At 39.0% G+C, this 14,474-nt stretch overlaps 1 protein-coding gene across 2 annotated transcripts in view; it reads right to left on the bottom strand.

Moving 5' to 3' along the window:
• Positions 1 to 14,474, bottom strand: part of SLC44A1 (solute carrier family 44 member 1) — an 89,025-nt gene that overhangs the window by 27,069 nt on the left and 47,482 nt on the right. For both annotated transcript variants that reach the window (XM_060237106.1, XM_060237107.1), the window contains exons 5-7: positions 13,938 to 14,031; positions 6,494 to 6,663; positions 2,487 to 2,576 (exon numbers count right to left, since the gene is read on the bottom strand). In XM_060237106.1, coding sequence (XP_060093089.1) covers positions 2,487 to 2,576; positions 6,494 to 6,663; positions 13,938 to 14,031 — 354 coding nt within the window. The remainder of the gene's footprint in view (positions 1 to 2,486; positions 2,577 to 6,493; positions 6,664 to 13,937; positions 14,032 to 14,474) is intronic.

The following is a 14,474-nucleotide window of genomic DNA, read 5'->3' as shown; positions in this document are numbered from 1 at the left end:
TGGAGAAACCCTGTACAAGCAGAAGAACATTGGTAAACCAAGATTTTATTGACCAGGAGGGAGTGATCATAATGTAGTTAGTGCCCTCCCAGGCAATTTTGTTGACCACCTTAGTGATGAATCAAACAACAGGAATAATGAAAAAAGTTGGTGTCTACCTGACTTGGAAGACATTGCTCATTGAGTGATGTCTTGTTCTGGTTCCACTGCAATAGCTGCAGCATGTCTTGTTTGATGAGACAAACATCAATGTCTGACCAGACCCATCTGAGGAAAATTGGCTGGAGGCAATTCAAGTGTAACTATTTTTCTGTGACTGAGGGAGTCAGGAAAGATGCTGTCTGCTGGCAATGTTTACAGACAGAAGTGTGATATGATACCTGAAGAAGCTCCAGGAGAGAGGGGACAAAATTATAGAGGCTATGCCCCCTTGTTTGTTTATATACTAGTTGGGGCCCGTGTTGTCAGTAGCTCCCTCCACTATAATGTCCTGCAGATTTGGGAGAAAGGCATGTACACCTCAACAAGCTCTGGACAGCTGATTTGGGACAGTCTTTTCTTTCAACTAAGGCTGACCAATGTTATGTTGAACACAACAGATACCACACCCCATGTGGTGTTCTGCTGCAAGGTCACCTTTGGGGGATAGGGACAAAGAGAGCTCCCAAGTGGAGATGACGAAGGGATGTCCTTCTAGACTCCCACAAATGGGTGCTATGGGTAGGAATATATCTTGGGAGTCTTGCAATGAACTGTAATTGCAACAGTAATTTCCAGCTAAGTTTGCTGTTCTCTCATTCTCTGCAGGTGTTAGCCACCCCCACACATACTGGCGGTTACTCATCAAGGTCATCTACTCAGGTCTCTTAAATTAACTCACACAGCTCAGCTGTGCATCTGATATTAGAGGGGGAACTCATTCTCACCCTGGAAAGTTCCATGGATACTGCCTAGTGATTGGCTGAAATGGTCAGGAGGCAATGGACAGCATTTTTCTATAAGTATGGTTAGAGAGAAGAATTATTACTCCCTCCCCCACTTTCTTACACATCCTTGTTGCCAAGAAGATATACGTATTAATAATGCTCTGGAACTCTTTGCTTTAAGAATCAACAGCGCTGTGTTAAGTTAAGTAAGTGTAACTAGTTTTGTTATTTTTACACATTTCACTGCCTTTGAACTATATGCCTCGTTTGAATTTCTTCATAAGCCATCTTTTACTTTGTGGTGTGTGTTACTTAGGGAGTTACTGAGACCAAACCTAGATAAATACTACACCAAGGCAGGGTCAGCCATGACAGTAAAGGAGGATCAGGGTCAAAGGCAGAACTTGGAAGCTCTTGACACTGGATTGCTGGGAGCTGAACTGTGGCTTGGAGGTGATGGACTTGTCTGATATTGCTAAGTAAGACTTTCTGAATTACAAACAGCCTACAAACAACTGGAAAGAAATGAAGAGAGGAAACAGTTCTCAGCTGGAAAACAGAAGAAGTTCTGAAAAGCTAGCTCACATTCTGTGACCACATTCCCTTCTCCCCAGCTCTCAGACACACGTAGAGAACTTAGGAGAAAGGCACAGTCTTCAGACATTTGCACCACACAGACTGGTATAAGTAAAAGAGCAGGAATCTCCTCTGCAGCTCAGAAGAAACTCCTATTATTGTTAACCTTCTCTATACCTCAATGTAAATGAGGGACACAGGGAACAAATCTGGTTGATACTGGGCATTCAGAGACTTTTGCTTTTGTTGACTACATTTATGGATGCCAGGTCATCATGTGAACAGTGGACGGGACACTCATGACATGACAGTCCTAATATGTACAGTAAGTTCTTTTCAATTAGACTTCCAGAGGTAATCCTTATGGTGAGTAATGCCTTGCCTTGCTCCTTGTTTAGCTTCTGGGCCAATATAAAGTAATCTTCTGTATCAACTTCGTTAGGGATTCAAGCACTCCTCGTATGCCATCAATGATCATAAGCAAGGCTTTATTTTTTAAGCAGGAACACAAAGGAATGCAGTTCCAGCTGGTTTGGCATTAGGGGGTGTGGTCTAATATGCAAATGAATTCCTGCTGGGCTTTTCCTACAAAAAACCCAGTGTGAAACAATGGTGATGTCAGGGGGTGTGGTCTAATATGCAAATAAGTTTCTGCTGGGCTTTTTCTACAAAAATCCCCTGATAGTAAGACTATCCTCTAAGGATGAAAGATGCTGGATGCTGAGCAAATGATCAGAACAGCCCATGGGTCTAGAATCACAAACTGAAGACTTTAGCTGATCTATTTTCAGTTTTCATCAGCCACAGAAAAATCAGCTACCATGGAAGATAGCTTTGAAAGTAATATAGGGTGAAACAATAATAACAAACTCCTACAGCAAAAATGGTTCCCAGTATTTAGGATATGATATTAAACTGGTAGGTCAGATAATTTAAACCCCTGCCCACACTCCTAGAAGAATAAGGTTAACTTTAACAACTTACCAAGTGATCCCAGAACAACAAGAATAGTTAAGATCCAAACAACTACTCTTGAAATGTATCTGATTATCACCATCATGATCATGGAAAGCACTGAAAAGAAGCAAATGAGAATAAAGAGAATAATTTCTTTAAAGCAGAAATTGTTACAAAAATATACAAAGGAAGGTAATATTGAGCACTTCCCCTAGAACAACTGCACTAATAACATTATTGATGTTTTTACATTCACTACTTTACTCAAAGATGTACAGGCTAAGTTTTACTATATTCAAAGCTGTGACTTGCTGCTAGTTAAATAAAATAACCCTATGTGAACATTTATACACTAAGATATGAACACTCAGCTGTAAATATGGTACAATGAAAGGATGAATGCAACATGTCAAAATGGTGAGTTTCTTTTCATGAGTTGATAACACGCTGCACAACTCATGTTCAGCACAACCCAAAAGTTGCATGCAGACAATAAATGCTGTTGGCAAGCATAATTATCATGATGAGAATGAATTAAGATGTTAAGATTGTGACAAGAAATGTGTACTACTTAATCTTTATTCATCAGAAACCATTTAATAAGGGATTTTAACAGTCTTTTATATCATTCTATTATTTAGAACTCTATAATCTCAACTGTTCGGCACTCACATTGCATCATAGACAAAATGTCCGCTACAAACTTGGCTGGCTTGGAAAAGCATGAAGAGCTTCAAATTGTTACAGGAGTGTGCAAGTAAGGAAGAGAAGTTATAACTTTCTGAACAAACCTCACAGATTTTTCACATTAGACAGAAATGTTCCTTGACATTTTACTGAAAGTTATTTGGGGGGGGGGGGGCGGGCGGGTGATAAAAGGTCTGAAAACTCAGAGATAACAGGTGAATATCAACAGTAACATGAATGTAAATTCTGAAAATGGCGTGATCTGTAGTAATGCAGTTAATTTATGTCTCCTGTACTGAGACTAGATGGTTTTAATTGTTTAAATTATTGATTTGTTGGTTTTAACTATTGTATCACATCTCTCTTGTAATTCACCCTGAGCCTGCTTGTGGGGCACGGTGGAATAAAAATCCAATAAATAAATAAATATACATAACAAAAACTGGGGAAATAGCTATTTTTGGACATCATTCCATTTGTTTTGGATGTCAGTTTTCACATGTGAATGTTAACTTTCACCCTCATTCTAGAACTGATTTTTTTGTTCACTTTAAAGTATATAAAGATGTGAAAATTAGGAGTAGGAGTCTTTAGGGAAGGACAGGATGTTTAAGGATGCTCAAATACCTTCTTGTTCAGCTAACATCCTATGTGACAGCAGCGATCAGGCAACTGATTAATCAACAGGCAGTTCAGCTGTTTGCAACCTGTTCACATCTATTTGCAGAAACAGGCTATATGCAGCCATTATAACTCAACTGCCAGCTGATGGGAGGTGGGAGTCAGCTTCTCTCCACCCAAACTGACAGAATGGTCTACAGAGAATAGGACAGTCTGTTCCTGTTCTCTACAGCCCAAGTGGACAGCTGAGGTGTTGCCGGTGGTGAGAAGCAATTTGTTTCTCTCTCACACCTGTACTTACCTCCTCGAGCTGTAGAGAACAAGAGCAATCAGCCCTCTTCTCAGCAACCCAGCCTGACAGATTGGGGTGGAGAGGAAAACAAGCTGATTGCTCCTGTTCAGACTTGCTCAAATAGAGAAGCTCAGCTGATATTAGCTGAGAACTGATTTTGGAGCTTTACCAAATTTCTCACTAGGTCCCTGTCAGGCAGAGGACACAGCAAACTGTTTGAAGGAACTTCCTGCTCAGCAACCATTCACATTATTCATTGGGAGATGAACAGGTTGGGCAAGCAAAGTATGGTGAACTGTTGAGATACACGCACCACAAATTCATGGCATCATTATTCCCTTACGTTGACCAAGGAGTCACAGTTTTAGTATCATAAAGGATAAAGTGTTTATGCAATATCAGCGTAATAAGCAAGGTGACTTGTATGTACAGTTCTGCTTTTCTACTGCTACTCCAGTAATGGTGCTTCATAAAGCTATCTATGAATCCTATCGGTACAAGTTCTGACATTACCAATGAACAAAAAAATAATTTGACTATGGTAAAATGGGTGCTGGAACAGGCAACAAGTGAAAAACCAAACTAACAAAACCTTTAATTGTCCTTTCTCTTGTTCTACATAAAAAAGAGTGGCTAATACACTATCAAAATTTGTAGAAATGTTGAAGGAACCCTTTTACTTAGTTTTTATTATTTAGGACATGATACTCCTAAGTATTGATAGAGATCCAACACTCGGATTAATTTATGCCAAACTCCTATTACCTAGTAAATCAAATGGAGGTTGCTTTGATAGAAATAAATTCATAAAATATATTTAAAATATTTTGCCATAATTCTCTACCTGTGAGATATGACAAAGAATTTATTAAAGAGACAGCTCTTATTTAACCTGCTATGCCATTTAAATTAATGATAAACTTCTCCCACAAAACTAACAAGGTTTGAACTACATCTGAAACTTTTTAATCCATTTAAGTAGCTGTAAAGATTAAATAAAAAAATTACTGAATTTTTACACTTTTGACACAAAAAGCATGCTTTTGGAGGATACAAAAAGCATCTTGAAAAAGTCTTACTTTAAACTTTTCTCACTATTTTCCCTGTCTGCTGCAGTTTTCCCAATCTGTAACAACCCTGGCACCATTTGCTTTTTAACAGGGCTGCTCATTTCCACTTCACTACATGAACTCAGCCAACCAAGGACCACACAGTAAATATAATGATGCCATGGAGTCACAGAACGAATCCAAACTGACTAGATGCTGACCTCAGAGACATGAAGTTACAACTGCCCTCACTCTGAAGTCCTTATTTGGCACTACCTCCCACTGGGACCTCTATATGTAGACAGACAACATGCACTCTTGGATTCACATTCTCTTGTACATTTGGATTTATTTTACTGCTCTATGGCTGCTTCACTGTGGCAATATGGTAAATCTGGGAGCAGTGGCCTGGATGCCAAGAGAATGGGGGTGCATTCCTTTTTCCTCCACACAAGCATTCTTTCAAACATTCCTTGAAAAGCTGCAAACATAGTAATGATATTTTGCTCCCCCAGGGCTGCTCAGTTCAAATTTGAATTTGTCTGAGCAAATTTCAGTTTGTGGGGTTGAAAAATTAAAAGATGCACTCGTTTATTATTTGAAATTTAGGTTTGGGTACATTTCTGTAATAGAAATGAAATGAACACATATTAAAGATGGGTCTTTTCTTCTAACAACAAATGACAGCTTTGTGTTGTCCTTGACATATCCTTCAATAATAATAATAATAATAATAATAATAAAATATATAATGTTATGATAATGTGCAAATTTTACTTAATCTATCTATTTATTTTATGACACACCTTGCTCTTCCTCTGAGAAGCCTGGGGAGGCTTATGTGATCTCTCCCATCCAGGCAGCTTACAGGCCAAAACCTATTTAGCTGATGGCATCCTATGTCTTCAGACCATTTTGTTTTAATCAGTTAAAAGCAGATGATTAATTAACTAAAATTCTTTGAATTGGTAGGCAGGCCTACTTTTGATGCAAATCCCTGAAGATTTAACTATTTATGTCCACTTAGCAATGTCAACCCAAATTAACTGAGAAAGCACACTGAGAAGCTTATATAGAAGGCTTACAAATACCGTACGTTGATTTGGTTTTAAAAGGAAGCAGAAGGCTCAGAGATTTAATTTGGCAGTGACACTGAATGGCATTCAGATTCCCCACATCCAGTTAAGCAAAAGGAGAAAAAGTCAATGCACACACATTTTTAAAAAGCACATTTAATGCAGCTTCTGGATAGGACATATAAAATTATAGTTTCCTAACAAACTTAATACTGAACATACTACGTTTTCATATTGTGGGGACAGAATGTGTTCACATACTCCTGTTGCAGTACTATATAAATAGCTAATAACGAGAAAAACAATTACCTAGTGATAACAAGCAAAGTCCCAATATAATCTCTCTGCAGGTCATTACTCCACTAATCAGCCTGTGCAAGACACTACTGTCACTGACAAGGGTGATCAGGGCCTCTGCAAACTTGGCATAGCAGGAAATGTTCACAGGAGCACAGCGATGGAAGAATGGAATAGGTGCACTGGTGATACAAGAAAAAAAAATCAGAAAAAAAATTACTCCTATGTAATATAAATGCCACATCAACACACAAATGGAAGGTGAATTGATGCAGTACACTCCACCCTCGTAAACACTCTAATTGGGAGTCGCAAGATTAACATAAACGTGCTGCTATAAATGAGGATGGCTGTAATGGGTCGTGATGCAGTTTCTTAAAAAAATCAAGATATTCTGAGAAAAGAGGGTGGAGTGCACAGTCTGATGTTTCCCACCCCCACCACCTCAAAAACAAAGCAGAACAGCCCACATTCATCCCAACACACAATTTGAAAATTCTTGGCTAATTCAGTGTTATAAAGAGTCAGGTATATCAAGAGAGATCTTGCAGTATTTTCAAAAAGTATTCAGACTTGTAGCAATGGTGAGCCTCTAGCAAGCAGCCCTTTGAAACTCATGGATGTAAGTATCATGAGGCTGCTGCTTGCTTAGCTCACCTCAGAGATGACAATAGGATACAACAGAGATGGTGGTACTGTGCATGTCCATGCTAGGCTCCCAAAAGATCCCTCTGTGTGACACTGAATAGATGATTTCCAGTTACTGCTCCTCACAAGCTAATTCATGCTATTGCCATGGGTCTCCCAATCTATGTGCGGCTTTCAGAGAGGGGGGAAGTAACAAGCTGAGGTGGAAAGAGGAGCCCCCCCCCCAAAAAAAGAGTCTCAATGCATATATCAAATACTTTGCACAGTCTTAAAATCCGAGTCACACAAGACAAGCCAGTTGCAGACTGATTTCAGAAATACTTTTCCCTGATTTTAAAACAGGGCAGACAACTTTTACACTGAAATGTTATCCAAAAAAATTGTGGTAAAACTTAAAAAATATAGTTTAGAGTCAAATAAGAATCCCAAGAGCAGACCTTCTCAACATTAGTCACAACCTATGCTTTCTTATTTTTATGTTCCATTTTGGTTGTAGACTCTTATCTTTTTTTATTACATTTGTACCTAGCCCCTCCTCCCAGGAGGTCGGGTCAGAGTACATGGTTCTCCCCTCCTCTATTTTGTCCTAGCTACACTAAGAAGTAGGTTAGGCTGAGAAAAAAATTGGCTCAAGGTCAGCAGGTAAGATTCATGGCTTAGGTGACGATTTAAGAGCACGTCTTCCCAGTCCCAGTTCAGCACAGTAACCACAACATCACATCAGCTGTGAACATATTCCGACCTACCTTGGCTAATTACAGAATTTATTGCCCATTTAAGGTACTGCTCTATTTGAACAACCATTCAATACTTCCAAGAGAGTGAACAGCACAGGGGCTGCCTTCCCAAGCCCATAATCTTCTCTATCCTGAACCTTCACCAGGCATAATCCAAGGCTGAGACTATGCCAGTTCAAGGTACTAGCAATGAAATGGCCAGAGTGGTACCTCCTATTGTCTCTATTTTGAGCTTCCTCAAAAAGAAAATACTATTCCATACCCAAATTCTAGACCTAGGAATTATGCTTCACAGATTTAACCACAACTGTCTGTCATGTTCATTATTTCCCCCCTCTCCTGCTCAATAGGCAGCACTGCTGCCGCCAGCTCTTATAGTAGACTGTCAAGCCTGTCTATTTTTAATTCTCCTTTGCACACAGAGAACCTTTTTACATTTTGATTCACAAGACACTCATCTTTCTAACTGGAGTCAATGAATAAAATCACTCTTTTCTATTCGGAAAGCATTTTCTTTAACCTGTAGGTTATACCCTCTCAAAATCAGTTCCTACAGATGTACTTGTCAGGCTCACTAAGGCTAAGACAAACAGGGTATATAATGCCTGTGGGGTCATCAATTTTTAGTCAGATATGTGAAGTTTGCACTCGTTCTAATTAGAATACTTTCTAAAATGCTAAACCTTCATTTCAAGGATGCAGGATAGAAGCTGCTGACTTCAACCTCCCTTTTCCATGTATTATTTATCACTTGCAAAGACCCAGTACTTTAAAGAGAATTATCTACAGAGAGTTATTGAATAATTAGTAGCCCCAAATTGGGAGGAAATCATAACTTACTATATCTAGAAAGTGCTTTTTTATTTTTAATCTACACTTCTGCATACTTGACAAGCTCTTTTAGGTTTTAAGGCTTACTTCCAAGGCAGTGTCCTTGAATACTCAGACACCTTGGAAAACAAAGCTAAGGAGTGACATAATAAAACTATTCCTGGACTGCAAAATTTCAGGTTAAAAGTGTCAAAAGAGCCTGATCAAATGTTCTTCCACAAATGGCCTTCACCTCAATAGTGTAGTTTCAGGGGAGGGTTGCCAGCTCACCTGTGTATTCAGTGTGGATACTTGATTCCACATAATATGTCTAAGATCCGGTCACCTTTTGAAGGGGTGACCAGCTAAAATAAAATAAACTTTGGGTTGAGAAATTCCTGAAGATTTGGGGGATGGAGCCGGGGGGGGGGACCTCAGGGGGATATAACCATTTTTCTCCAGGAGAACTGACATCTTGTACTCTGGAGATCAGCTGTGATTCCTGGGGATCTCCAGGCCTGACCTGCAAGGTAGCAACCATATTTAAGGGAAATGTTTACCTTGCAGCTGGGAGTTGTGATATTGCTAAAGTCTGTAATCATGAATTTTCCAGCTTGTAATGCTCAGTTGCATTATAAACCAAGTGCCCACCATTCCATTCTTTTCTAGCTCGGGAAGTGAACTGAGCTTCTGGACAAATGCAGGCTGAAAAGGTGCCTTGGAGCATTAAAAAACACTTGAGTTTTTTGTATGAAATGGTATACATTCAATAAATCAATATGTAGCTTTTCAAGGCACCTGAGTACTCAGTAAGGATACTTAATTCCACAAAATCTGGGTACAGGGTATCCTCATGCCTGGAATCCAGTTGAGAGAGCATGCTAAAGGGAAATACTCCAATATTGAGGGGAAAGGCATTATGTCTTTCCCAAATACAAGGTATTGTCTGTAGAAAGCAACATATGAATATATAACACGCAAGACTTCTGACACAAAGCTCATGTAAAAACCACTGAAGTCAAAGAGTGAGAAGGAAGTCTTTCAAACATACATTTATTTTTCTGTGTTAACTGTGGAGACTGAATTAAAGTTGGAGTTAATTGTTCTGCCTTTCCAGCATATGTTAACTATTTTTATTGCTGAAATCTTTGCCCCTGTCTTGGAAAAAGGCTTCTCTATCACAAACCAACACAAATTACATTCATTACGGTTGATACCAAAATATGAGTTATTACCTCAAGACATGTTTAGGATCAAGACATAAAACAAGCATCTTTTCATACCCCCACCTAACCTAAACCACCTAATATTCCATTCTTATAAAGGGAATTGTACAAGTGACAAGAAGTGATTTACTAGCAAGCCCTAAAAACTATTCTGCTTCTCAGCTACCTGCATTTTAATGCAAGTTTATATCAAATAAAAGCCAGGATCCAACTAGCATCCTAGGACCGTGCAAAGGGCTTGTGCTAGCCCAGTGGAACTTTGGACTTGTTTTCTTCAAACACATGACCCCACCCCTCTCATGCCTAATCCCTTCTATTTCAAATGTAGTTTGCAATGTAATTTGGTGGGGGGGGGGAGCGGAGAGGATTCCACGGGTAGTGGAACACCCAATCCAAAGTCACTTTGAGTTGCTGGAAGACATTTCATTGGTCCTAAAATCTTGGTCATCTTCCTCTCAGACAGGGCAAAATCCTCAATGCAACTGGGAGAGGGGATGCTAGAGAAGAAGATTTTTCCTTGTTCTTTCTTTTCCTCCCAGTTTTAATGCAGTTAGTTATTATTGTATTAAACTACCTTCTGCTGAAGACAATGATTATCAAGCACATCTGAAACTACCTTGTTTTATATGTAGGAGACAAAAATTTAACTTTGCTATAATGAATTAAAAATGAGGTCAGCGGTTACTACATGATGTCTCAGAATAAATGGGACTCTCGAGAATCCAGTACATGAGCCCGATTTCTATTTCAGTAGCTCTGACTCAGGGAGCTATGAGATGCAGTGCATCTCTTTAATAAAAAGCAATATAATAAATTTATTACAGCTATCCTCTGCATTTCTATTAATGGTTGCTGATGAGATGTAGGGATATTACATGTCTGAGCAGAACAGAAAGTTCTCTCAGCTATAATGCCACGTTTAATAATTATCAGAACTCAGTAATGAATGAGTGACTTCACAGTAAACAAAAGCAGGGGTATTGTTCCTTCTTGCATACTAGATAAATTCTTTATTTTCAGCATACATAAAGGTTAAAGAGGACAGCAGTTGTATCTTAGCAGTGGCCACAAAAAGGACATTTAAAAAAACCCTATTTACTCAGGAAAAAAAACCCTATTTCCTCAGATAGAAGCCTGAGGAATGATGAAAACTCTGCACTTTCCCTTTCCTGGATTCCTGGGAGGTCCATTGTTTAAAAGTGCTATGTAAGGATCATATATCTCATTGACCCTTGGCAAAGTTTTATGGCAAGAAATACTGGGAGACAAGGAGACCTTCTTTCTCGCAAGAAATACTGGGAGACAAGAAATACTGGGAGACAAGGAGACCTGTGTGTGTAAGTGTAGCTGAACTACTAGGAGGCCCAAGTATGTTTGGCTCTTTTGTAGTGCCTAACATCTCATATCAGGGAAGGCAATGGCAAACCACCCCGTAAAAGTTCACCAAGAAAACATCCTGATGTGACGTCACCCCATGGGTTGGTAATGACTCAGTGCTTGCACAGGGGACTACCTTTACCTTTTTTTTTTAACATGTCATATCGCACAGGAAATTAGAGAGAAACCCCATGAAGAAGAACAGCAACTTATTGTGTAGAAATAGACACAGGAGGCTTAAATATTACTTCCTCAAAAGGGAAAAACGGGTAGAGAGGGAAGGAGTAAGAGGAGGAACATTTTTAACAGTTGTGTAGCAACTTTGATGAGCACTGCTTTGCCCCTTATAAAGGTGACTTATAAAGCCTGAGCAAACCAAAGCTTTGAGCTGAAGGACAAAACCCAAAAATATCTTGGTCCTTTAGCTCTTAATCTGTGGTTTGCAGCCTGCATCTTTAATCCACCCAGCCAATGAGACTGATATGCATTTGTTTGTTTTGCTTTGTTTGCTGTTCTCTAGTTTATTTATGTACTGTTTCTCCTGTTATAAGCCACTAGGGGAAAGGAAGGTGGCAATGTATACTCAATCTCATAATATTTCCAAAGCTAAGCAGGGTCAGTATTTGGATGGGAGACCACTAAAGGAAACCACAGAGGAAGGCAATAGCAACCCATCTCCACTTCTCATTTCAGTTAAAAGTCCTTTGCTGGGGTCGCCATACGTCAGGCTGTGAATTGTTGGCACTGTATATGAACACAAACCACTCTGGACCCATTTAGAAGAAAAGCAGAGCATAGATATTAATTAATAAAATTACCACATGTCAATTTGCTTAGACATCTCCAGTGCCCCCTAAGCAGAATGACACCCTTGGCGTAGCATGCCAGAGAAGAACAAGCTGAATTTGAATCCAGACAAGGCAGGAGTGATGCTGGGTGAGAAGGCTGATATTTTAGAGGGATTGGGTTCATTCGTCTTGGATGGAGGGGACTTGACTTTTGCAAGTAGATTATGTGCTTGGGGATACTCATGAACTTAGCCTTGCTATTTGAAAAGCAGGTTGGTGTAGCAGTCAAGAGTGTTTTCTATCATCTATACCTGGTTTGCCATCTTGCTCCTCTCTTAGATTCAAGACAGTTTCACTACATTGATCCATACTTTTGTAACGCTGGAGTTTGATTATTATAATGTGCTCTATCTACATTTGGCTGCTCCTCAAGAAAACTCACATGCTGCAGCTGGTTCCGAATGAAGCAGCCTGATTACTGTCAGTGGCTAATCAATGGAAACATATAATTCACCCATCTGAAAGCAGCTACACTGGTTGCCAGTTTGTGTCCAACTCAAGGTGCTGGTTATGACATTTACTGAAGCAATAAATGATATAAAGATTCCCAAAGTCCTTCCAAAAAACAAGGGCAGTAGAACGAACACTTATCAGAAAAAAAATAAAAAGTATGGTGTCCTTTAAATAGGATGTGTATTGCATATGCAACTATCTGTGCAATCCAACACAGAATTATACCCCTCTACACCTACTGACTATAATGGACTTAAAAGGGTGTAATTTTGCTTAGAATTGTTTTGTTTGTGATGTGCATGTTTTCATAAGTAAACTTCCATTCTCCTGAAAAAAGTTAATGCATTTTTAGAAATGGAAGTTTTTCTGCAGAAAAATATAGTATGGTCTACCCCCACCCCACTGATGATAAAAGCTTGACTGAGGATGGAGGGAGGTGTGGTGGAAATACAGTTGAATAAATGCTGAGTTCACATCAGTTGTCCTACCTCCTCCTTAAATTTGAAGCCCAAATTCCAAATTATGTATACTGGAAGGACAACTTAAAAATAAGTTTGTAAGTCAGCATTGAAATGAGTCTTAAGGTTGGCATGTTTCATGATGTGTAAAAAATAGTTCATTTGACCTCTAGCAGGTTTCTGTCCTGATGAAGGACGGAACCAAAGATACAAATTAAATGGTTAATTTTTTTGAAAAAAAGAATCTGGGCTGTTTAGAACAGTAACATGGAGACTATCAAAAATTAACTATTGGCACAATGATACTGAACCAACCATTAAGTTGTTTTGATACTATTGCTTCCTTTAATTACAAGCATATATGTCATTAGTCAAGCTTTTAAAAAGTCAATGAATCATTTAATGTATGTTTGAGAAAACACAGAGAACCAGCCAGGAAAGGATGAGTTACTTGTAGCTCACATTGTTAAGCAATGAAAACTAGAGTACAGCACACATATTCTAGAGTGGGAGACTCAGGAGCTAGAAGGTACAGACAAAAAAACAACCAACTGATCAGGTGCCACACAGTGAAATGCATACAGGAAGACATCACAACTAACAAAAGCATCTTGCATGCACATACACCACAAATAAATCCAAGTTGCTATACAGCCACACAACCAAACAGCATCAAACTCCCTTGAGCTCTAGGAGCAGGAGAATACTTAACATATTATAACATATTTTCCAGTTAAGTAAATGCAGGATAGCAACTTTATAGAAAATGTGAAAGTTAAGAGGGGAGCTCCTATAAAAATATCCCATCACACCAAACTGAGGTCCTTAAGTGACATTATCCTGGCATTACCACTTAAGCTTTGACACATAATTAAGATCTAAAATAGCTGTTAGATTACCTCTCTGGAACAGGGAGCTTGGGGCAAAGCTGAGCAGCCCTTGAGTCTGTAGTGTATTCAGATGGCTTTAGTTCATAGCTACAAAGAGTGGAACCTGTTTAAATGAACAAAAAACAAATCCAAAGACATTAGTTCAGCGAGTAGCATATCAGTGCCATTAAAAGCAAATTTTGGCGGCAGAATTCCACAACATTACTAGATGCTTGGAGTCCAGTGTTCAGCTTATGTAAAAGAACATAATTCATTCTGGACTTCAGAAACAAATTATTTAAAGGTAAAAGTCGACAAATGCTAAGCAGAGACTATATTCTGCATGAGAGTTGTTCTGATGTAATGTGAACAGTAGCTCATCAAATGCAGTCTTCAGAAATTCAGAGAACCCAGCTAGGCAGGTGAACAGAAGTAGGTTGCAGTTATACAATGGAGCTTACTCCCAAGGAAAGCATCCTTTGGATTGCAACCTTAGTCATTTAAATTCGTCTTCAGACGGTGATTAATTATAAAACCATTTTTTGTGTGCATTCATAGCAAAGCTTC

Source organism: Heteronotia binoei, chromosome 4 (assembly GCF_032191835.1).
Source record: "Heteronotia binoei isolate CCM8104 ecotype False Entrance Well chromosome 4, APGP_CSIRO_Hbin_v1, whole genome shotgun sequence".
Lineage (NCBI taxonomy): Eukaryota > Metazoa > Chordata > Lepidosauria > Squamata > Gekkonidae > Heteronotia > Heteronotia binoei.
This window is presented reverse-complemented; position numbering and strand designations above follow the sequence as displayed.